The sequence below is a fragment of the Montipora capricornis genome, chromosome 3, assembly GCF_036669925.1.
Source record: "Montipora capricornis isolate CH-2021 chromosome 3, ASM3666992v2, whole genome shotgun sequence".
Classification (NCBI taxonomy): Eukaryota; Metazoa; Cnidaria; class Anthozoa; order Scleractinia; family Acroporidae; genus Montipora; species Montipora capricornis.
In genome coordinates, this window is record NC_090885.1 from 64,535,912 (window position 1) to 64,545,911 (window position 10,000).

Genomic DNA, 10,000 nt, shown 5'->3' on the forward strand with positions numbered 1-10,000 from the left:
ATCGCTGTGTACAATATATATAAAGTCATTAACTGTTATTAACAAATTAATACACTAAATCGTTTTTTGTAAGTTAAAAGATGATTAATGACTTGAATTTGACTGAAGTGTCTGTTGGACGTTGTTGATAGAAATAACTTCTTTTTCTTTTGCATTTAGTCTTAAGTGAAATCACAATCTGTTAATGATGTCAAGATCAGTTAAGGAAAGAAACTGCCGTTGTGTCAAGAAGGGTACTTGGTGTATACAGAAAAGAAGCTGTCTCAACGAGGAACAAAGTCTTTTGAGAGATAAACAAGTCCATACTGGAGAGAACCATAATGAATGCAAAGAATGTGGCAAGTGTTTCACCGAAGCAGGGAATTTAAGGACACATGAAAGAGTAAATACTGGAGAGAAGCCTTATAAATGCAAACAAAGGGGCAAGTGTTTCAGCCAAGCAGGAAGCTTAAAGATACATGAAAAAGTCCATACTGGAGAGAAGCCTTATGAATGCAAACAAAGTGGCAAGTGTTTTAGCCAAGCAGGAAATTTGAGGAGACACGAAAAAGTCCATACTGGAGAGAAGCCTTACAAATGCAAACAATGTGGCAAATGTTTTAGCCAAGCAGGAGATTTGAGGAGACACGAAAGAGTCCATACTGGAGAGAAGCCTTACAAATGCAAACAATGTGGCAAATGTTTTAGCGAAGCAGGAAATTTAAAGGTACATGAAAGAGTCCATATTGGAGAGAAACCTTACGAATGCAAACAATGTGGCAAATGTTTTAGCCAAGCAGGAAGCTTAAAGATACATGAAAGAGTCCATACTGGAGAGAAGCCTTATGAATGCAAACAATGTGGCAAGTGTTTTAGCCAAGCAGAAGATTTGAGGAGACACAAAAGAGTCCATACTGGAGAGAAGCCTTACAAATGCAAACAATGTGGCAAATGTTTTAGCGACGCAGGAAATTTAAAGACACATGAAAGAGTCCATACTGGAGAGAAACCTTATGAATGCAAACAATGTGGCAAGTGTTTTAGCAAAGCAGAAAGCTTAAAGATACATGAAACAGTCCATACTGCAGAGAAGCCTTATGAATGCAAACAATGTGGCAAGTGTTTTAGCCAAGCAGGAGATTTGAGGAGACACGAAAGAGTCCATACTGGAGAGAAGCCTTACAAATGCAAACAATGTGGCAAATGTTTTAGCGACGCAGGAAATTTAAAGACACATGAAAGAGTCCATACTGGAGAGAAACCTTATGAATGCAAACAATGTGGCAAGTGTTTTAGCAAAGCAGGAAATTTAAAGACACATGAAAGAGTCCATACTGGAGAGAAACCTTATGAATGCAAACAATGTGGCAAGTGTTTTAGCAAAGCAGGAAGCTTAAAGATACATGAAAGAGTCCATACTGGAGAGAAACCTTATAAATGCAAACAATGTGGTAACTGTTTTAGCAACGCAGGAAATTTGAAGACACATGAAAGAGTCCATACTGGAGAGAAACCTTATAAATGCAAACAATGTGATAACTGTTTTAGCAACGCAGGAAATTTGAAGACACATGAAAGAGTCCATACTGGAGAGAAACCTTATGAATGCAAACAATGTGGCAAGTGCTTTAGCCATGCAGGAGATTTGAGGAAACACGAAAGAGTCCATGCGAGAGAGAAGCGTTACAAACGTAAGCCAAAAGGAAACTTTTTTCGCAACAAAAAAAGGGTCAAGAAACATGAAAAAGCACTAGGACGTTCTGCAAGTGCAAGTGAACACGAAGTACAGATCTATCGCCCCTGCACTCGACAGGAACACTGTAGTTCAAACCAGGGTGAAAATTACAGCTGTTGGCTTTGCCAAGAGGAGTTGTGCAGCGAGGAGCTTCTTCTTGCACATTATCAAAATCATATGACGTTTGAGGAGCCATCAACTTAAAGTAGTTGGGTGGCTTTTTAATGAATTTTGTTTAAGAAAGTTTTAGTTCTTCAGCTATAATAGTGTTGCGTTTGTAAATTTAAAAAGCGTTCCATTTCCTCGTTGTTAGGTTTCGTTGGATGTTACTTCACCGCCATATACGTTCAGCCTTTTCTAAGGTGCGTTGAAAATCAGACCATTGTTTAAATATCTAAACACAGTTTTTTTTTTAATGTGAAATCACAATCTGTTAATGATGTCAAGACCAGTTAAGGAAAGAAACTGTTGTTGTGTCAACAAGGGTACTTGGTGTATACAGAAAAGAAGCTGTCTCAACGAGGAACAAAGTCTTTTGAGAGATGAACAAGTCCATACTGGAGAGAAGCATAATGAATGCAAAGAATGTGGCAAGTGTTTTAGCAAAGCAGGACATTTAAGAGCACATAAAAGATTCCATACTTATAAGTGCAAACAATGTGGTAACTGTTTTAGCAAAGCAGGAAATTTAAAGACACACGAGAGAGACCATACTGGAGAGAAACCTTATGAATGCAAACAATGTGGCAAGTGTTTTAGCGAAGCAGGGAAATTAAAGATACATGAAAGAGTCCATACTGGAGAGAAGCCTTACAAATGCAAACAATGTGGCAAGTGTTTTAGCCAAGCAGGAAGCTTAAAGATACATGAAAGAGTCCATACTGGAGAGAAACCTTATAAATGCAAACAATGTGGTAACTGTTTTAGCAACGCAGGAAGTTTAATGAAACATGAAAGAGTCCATACTGGAGAGAAGCCTTACAAATGCAAGCAATGTGGCAAATGTTTTAGCAAAGCAGGAACTTTAAAGATACATGAAAGAGTCCATACTAGAGAGAAACCTTATAAATGCAAACAATGTGGCAAGTGCTTTAGCGTTGCAAGTAATTTAAGGAGACATGAAAGAGTGCATTCTGAAGAAAAATCTTTTGAATGCAAACAATGTGGCAAGTGTTTTCGCTATGCAAGAAATTTAAAGATACATGAAAGAGTCCATACTGGAGACAAACCTTATAAATGCAAACAATGTGGCAAGTGTTTTCGCCAAGCAGAACATTTAAGGAGACATGAAAGAGTCCATACTGGAGAGAAGCCTTATGAATGCAAACAATGTGGCAAGTGTTTTAGCCAAGCAGGACATTTAAAGACACATGAAAGAGTCCATACTGGAGAGAAACTTTATGAATGCAAACAATGTGGCAAGTGTTTTCGCCAAGCAGAACATTTAAGGAGGCATGAAAGAGTCCATACTGGAGAGAAGCCTTACAAATGCAAACAATGTGGCAAATGTTTTAGCAAAGCAGCAAATTTAAGGAGACACGAAAGAGTGCATCCTGGAGAGAAGCGTTACAAACGTAAGCCAAAAGGAAACTTTTTTCGCAACAAAAAAAGTGTCAGGAAACATGAAAAAGCACTAGGACGTTCTGCAAGTGCAAGTGAACACGAAGTAGAGATCCATCGCCCCTGCACTCCACAGGAACATAGTTCTAACCAGGGTGAAACTTACAGCTGTTGGCTTTGCCAAGAGGAGTTGTGCAACGAGGAGCTTCTTCTTGCACACTATCAAAATCATATGACGTTTGAGGAGCCATCAACTTAAAGTAGTTGGGTGGCTTTTTAATGAATTTTGTTTAAGAAAGTTTTAGTTCTTCGGCTATAATGGTGTTGCGTTTGTAAATTTAAACAGCGTTCCATTTCCTCGTTGTTAGGTTACGTTGGACGTTACTTTGCCGCCATATGCGTTCAGCCTTTTCTAAGGTGCGTTGAAAATTAGACCATTGTTTAAATATCTAAACACATTTTTCTTTTTTTTTTTTGGTGGAGGGGGGGGGGGGGGTTATACCAGTTCAAGCTATTGTAAATTCCCTTTTATGTGTTTTTAAAATAATATTTTAAAGGTTCACCTAGAAACAACGACGTTTTGTAACCAACGGGCCTCTTTAACCCCAGGCAGCTTAAGGACGGTGCCTACTATTGTTGATGCGCATACGTTCTGCGCATCTCGAGATACTTAGATTGCCTATCGGTGATGCTTACTAATACAGGGATAGTTTTGCGCGGTTTAAAACTACCCGGAGAAAGTAGATCTTAGTAAGTACTCTTGGTATCCAAAAAGAAAATTGGGGGTAACCCTGCATTTTTGAGAGATAATTAAGGTTCAATTTGAGAAAGAACGCCATACATTGCTTTGTATTTTAAAGATTTTTACAAATATTATTCATGAATTATGTTTGAAAAATGCGTGGTTACCGCCAATTTTCTTTTTTAATTTCAATAACACTTGTTAAGATCTACATTTGCGGCATAATCACACACCGGGGCCAAAATATCTTTAATTAGTAGGCACCGTCCTTAAAATCCCCGGCAGCAATGCTCGGCTACATAGCAGCGTAACGCATAATTTGTATGGTTTATGGGAAAACAATTGGCAAGTCCTATCCTAAAAAGAAGATAAGAAATTCTTTTCCAGAAAAGTGCCTATTCACAAACTACCCCCGATCTTTATCTTATAAGTCAAATCGATCCGAAGGAACCGTTATTTTCCAGTGAGCTAATGTTTTGTGATTGTGACACCTTCGATGGTTCCCGAGAGGAATCAACGGGAAATACTAACGACCTCGGGACCACTAAGCATATCACCTTTCTTAAGTCGTGCCAAACTTAAACCATTTTTCGCAAATGCATCTCAACCACCAAATTGTTGCATATCGAAGTGTTCCTGGAGGAAAAACTTGTTTGCTTACTTTGGCAAATTTCCAGGCAGTCACATTCTGTTTCTAAGGGAAAGTGTGCATTGCCACCATATGAACTTCACTTTACGAACCTTTCTTTAGGATTATGAAATCCAAAATAAGTGATTTAGACGTAAATGTTAGCATATAAATCTTGTTGTTGTTGTTGTTCATTAAAAGAAAAGACAATATTATAAAGAATTTCTAATTAAAGCAAAGATTCCTTAGGTACCAAGGGGAGTCATAGACGGAAACGTCATTGACAACATCTCAAATTCATGTCCGTTTAGCTCACAGCCTTGTTCTACCAATATATCAGTACACTGGTTTGATTTTGGGTTAGTGAATAAAACCGTGTGGTAGAGTGAAATAAAATTGTCACTGAAGTTTCTTCAACAAGCGTGCAGAGTACCAGGCGAGAATGACTGCGGTCCTCACAAAAAATCCCGTCAGTTGCATATCGAAAAGACAAGTATTAAAAAGATTTTCTTGTCACAGTCAGAAAAGTCATTTAATTTGGGTACACGGGGAAGACATAGGTCTTTTTTCTGCTCTTTCGGTTTTTTTTTTTTTTTTGATATATTACTGAATCTGAAACAACACCGTACAAGGCAAGCGAAACCAAGGATATTTTTATGACGTAATCAAAGTCATAGTTGAAGTACCTGATCAGTTACCCATATATCGCCTCCTTTTAGGGTTGAATACTTTCGAGTAGTTATACACTTGTGAATGTCTTAAAATACGTTCACAAGTCGGTGGTGCATGCACTTTAATTACTTTGATAGATGCTCAGGGAATATCCGAGTGCTCCATTGCAAGAGTGAAACCTTCGAACTTCCGATTATTACGTGTAATTCGGATGCTTTACCACTGAGTTGTTGGAGGTTAGTAGGAGCTATGCCATTTATTGACCTTTTCACCCCCGTGACGACTCCCACTGAGGAGTAAAATCGTCTGGGATCAAACAGAGTTAAATCATCTACACGTTTTACTCTGCGGTGCAGGGATGGCGCAGTGATGAGAGCACTCGCCTCCCACTAATGTGGCCTGGGTTCGATTCCTTGACTGGGCGTCAAATGTGGGTGTCTATGAGAGAAAATTGCTTTAAATTGTCAAGATGAGAGTGAGGATCACTTCACCCCTTCGTCTATAACCCGCGCTTCAAATTCATTTTGTTTGTTTCATGCAATATCACCATAATTTCCAAATTGTAGACTCGTACCAGTGACATGTTGGTGTCCCTTTGAACACAGAAGAGGCTGAGACTAGATAGAATCACATGCCAGAGCCACCCACTAGTACTGATAAGAGTTGAAGTGTTGTGCTTTTACTTCGTGTAGAAGACAAACGTAAAACAATAGAACAAAAATCGTGAAACAACACCTAATCAGAATTCTAAATCCCTAAAGACCCCTAAAGCTTTTGCTACGTCATGTGCGTCTTCTACACGAAGTAAAAGCCAAGTGTTGGCTATTTACAAACATTTCTTCAAGCAGATTGCATTACCTGTGTCCAACTTTTATCTTAAAAGGAAATGATTAACCACTTCAAAATGAAATTACTACTTTCGTTATAAAGTAAGAAAATTTTAAAAGAATGAAACTTGAGTTAGACCAATATATTTGAAGGTAGTTACCCAGGAGGAATGCAAAAAGTGCTGGCACCTAAGAAGTAAAGCTTCAAATGGTTCAGTACAAGATTTTACAGAACATGGTACCCACTCAAGCGAGCTTATACCGAGATGGCATAAAAAACAGTCATTGCTCCACCCTTTGCAAAAGCGAGAAGCAAATATTAGACCACCTCTTAGTCTCTCATAGCCTTAGTCTTGATGGTATGAAAAAACACGAGAACAGATCTTGTTAAATTCATGTAAACTCTTATACGGTTGCCACGTTAGGTCGACTGATGGGCAGACACTAAATCACTGTATTCTTGCTTCAAAATATTATATTTTTTGTGCTTGTGTATGGGCGGGAGGATGAGCTTTTGCGGCTGCATGAAAGACTCATCATTCTAAAAGAGATCGCTACCGCTAAACAATTCCCTAAGAATGTTTTTTTGAAAGTGGGCTTTCCAAGGACTTTCTTTCTCTGCTCTCTTTCTCTTTCTCTTCCGGTAGCATTGTAACACGCAATAACACTCAGAGAAGAGATGTAATCTGCAGATTGTAATGTTGCGTCTGTAAACAGCATTTTTTACAATGACTGTAAAATTCTCGCGAGCTCATTGGCTAATTTTTATGGTCAATAAGCGGACAGACACATAAATTTATAGTTTATCCGTTTTGAAGAATTTAATTTATGCAAACTTTTGTGAAACGTCGATCTGTCACTTTTTAACCAATAGAAAGTGTCTTTTCTTTTTTCATTAGCCAATATGGGAGCGCGGCAACTTATGAATTTGGTTGCGTCAGATTGAATAAAATTGAATTTTCTTGCATTTTTGTCTCGCGTTCTTCTCGTGCTTTCACTTTATTTTAACCCCTCTGCCTTTTTGTTATTGTAAAAAGCAAATTAATGTCAGTTTTTTATGCGTCTGTCCTGTTATTGACAATGAATTTCGTCAAATTTGTTAAATGGGTACTTCATGTTATTCTTGTCATTGTTGTATATTTGTGTTAATTAAACAATTTTTTTTTAAAAAATAGTGCGAGCACCAAAATGGGTAGCAGTATGAATGTCAAATAGAAGATAGCAAGAATTATGTTGCAATAAAATGCAAGGCTAGTTCCCCAGTGCTTGATGGTAAAGGCAATCAAAATGGCCTGAAAGCTTTAACAACTACTTGTGTTTTTGGATTTTATTCCAGGGTAGGTTTCTCATTAGATATGTCATTTTGGCTAACAAACGCAAATACCAAAAGAATTGCAGGAAAGCGAACTCGGTTTGCTCTCATTAAGAATGACCTATGACCATGGACATATTACAACAATGATCGCCATTACAATCTTCACCACTATAACGACCGTGACTACCGCGATTGTCGTGAGCACTGGGAACAACGTGGCTACCATGACTACTGGGACCACCGTAAACATCTGGAGTACCATGGGCACTATGCATGATGATCATCCATAGCCACAATGACTGCGGACGAGTGACCACCACAACCACAATGATGACCGTAATCTCTCGGTTAGGACGATGACCCTGGCCACCAGGACCACTCCGACAATCCGCGGGACCACCTGCTCTTTGATTGGATATCTCATGTTAGCAAAAAAAGTAAATCAAAGATTAGTTAGCAATCTTAATTTAATTTCTTCAGGCAAAGAATCCTCTAATACGTTCTTGGCGTCAAAGATTTGGGAATCAATACCTTCTTTATTTAAGAATATGCTTCGTAATAGTTCTTGGAGAGAATACAATTATTTGTTGTTGAGTAACCAGATTTAATTTTAATACATCTAATTGATAGACAGAGGGAGACTTTCATAACTTAATCTTAGGTCTTCCGTTTTAATAAATTTCAATAGCAAATGTTATTAAACTTTTCGCCCACGACTAGAAGCATACAACTTCATTGTATTTGTGCAACGCCGCTTTAACAGACCGAAATATTTTTAGATTGGTTTTCCCGCAAAACCAGACCTTTCCAGCTAATCATAAGTCTTGCAGGATAAACCATTACCATCGGATTGAGAATCTTATTTAAGAACCAAACTTTTATTTCAGAAGTAGTCTAAAAAAAGCTTGATTTGTGAAAATGGCGTTACATATATAGACCTACAATCTCGGACAAAAACTGTTGAGACAGTAACACAAATTCGCCTTCATTTTTAAACAATTGCTTCTTACTCTCCCCTTCCCACTCCCCTCCCCCCCTCAGTCAATGTTGCTGAGTATCGTCATATGTTCTACAGTATATTTCTGACCAAGATAAATAAATATTGAGGTTGGGAGGGGAAGGGCAGGTTTCAAGCGGTACATTTGGATAACTTGTTGGAGTACCAAAAATGTTCTTTTGTCTCAACAGGTTTTGTCCGAGATTGTAGTATTGGATTTGTATCCTCCTGTTTATGGGCTTCTGCTTGCACTCGATGGTGTTAAACCTGAAAAACATCCATGCTACTTTGGATACAGTACACCAGCAATCAATTTCTTTGAGGATAACATTGCTTTTTTTCTTTCTCTAAATGATCTTTTCTATAGTAGAACCACTGAGAAAAGTCATCGCCATACTGGCTCCGTTCATTCCTATCAGTAGACTAATGCCAAAATCTCTGACCTGAGAAATTCATTTCCCACAACATCAGATCATGATTCCTTTTAACAAAAACACTTTTGGAATTAGCAGTCGACCAAATATAGTCAATCAACTTCCTCAGTTTCGACAGTCCAGTAAAATCTGGTAATCCCAATTCCTATCAGACGAAAAAGCTACCATACAGTATAAGGAGTATTTGTTGCATACTTAGAACCGCAATTAATGGATGATAAGTGTATTATTTTTGTTTACCGTTGAAAGTTACATTTGTTGTTAATATACTACCACCGTGACTTTTTTGCCATTCTTGCAATTAAATTGGCCAAGAAGTTTATAAGCCAAATCTGGAATAACCGTATGTGAAAAATACAGTTAGTATTTTAGGTACCAGCATAAACAAATGGCCGAATTGAACGTAAAACCGTTCTTGATAGTCCTATAAAAAATTTGGTTCTCAACAATGTAGTTCCCGAAGCTGTGAAAGTGGAAGTATCCCATCCCACTTGCTAGTTCTTCTCTGTCGGCTGTTAAACAAACCGAAGCATGTCAAGTCTCACATCCTTTTACGAGCAGAAATCTTGTCTTCACGATAATATGACTACGCTCGTCGACCTCCAAGACTACAAGCTCATCAGCCATTCCTTGGGGAAAGTGGGGGGACCCCGGGCTAATTACATTCGTTATAGGGTCTTATAGGGAGATTTGAACGAGAATCTTACCTGGGGGTTGGGAAAAATCAGGGAGATTTTGTTCTCTAACACCTCGCATCAGGGAAAAATCGAGGTACTTAGTAAAGAGAAACTCTGAGTCATTTCAAGTTGTTTGCATGCATGGAATTGTAGCCGCCGAACAAAGAATGCGGGCTCATCCAACTTCGTGTGGTTTGTTTCGGCAACATGGCCAATCTCGACTGGGGAATCCTGAGGGAGAGAAGAACTCTGGGGAACCCTGAAACAAAGTGTAGTAAAGTGTCTTCCAATTGGTCTTCGTGAAAAGCAATCAAAAGCGTCTCTAATTAGTGCATTCATGTTAACACGAGAACTGAGCAGACGCCGTAATGTTCACCTCGCCATATTTGGGGATCAGAACCCTATGGCTCATGTTCTCCTACATAGAGTTTCCT

The 10,000-nt window shown here is 38.5% G+C and overlaps 1 protein-coding gene across 1 annotated transcript in view; it reads left to right on the forward strand.

The window, feature by feature from the left end:
* Positions 1–187: 187 nt before the first annotated feature.
* Positions 188–10,000, forward strand: part of LOC138040717 (uncharacterized) — a 72,597-nt gene continuing 62,784 nt past the window's right edge. The window contains exons 1-3 of the mRNA XM_068886393.1: positions 188–1,615; positions 1,845–1,848; positions 2,986–3,228. Of these exons, the coding sequence (XP_068742494.1) occupies positions 188–1,615; positions 1,845–1,848; positions 2,986–3,228 (1,675 nt within the window). The remainder of the gene's footprint in view (positions 1,616–1,844; positions 1,849–2,985; positions 3,229–10,000) is intronic.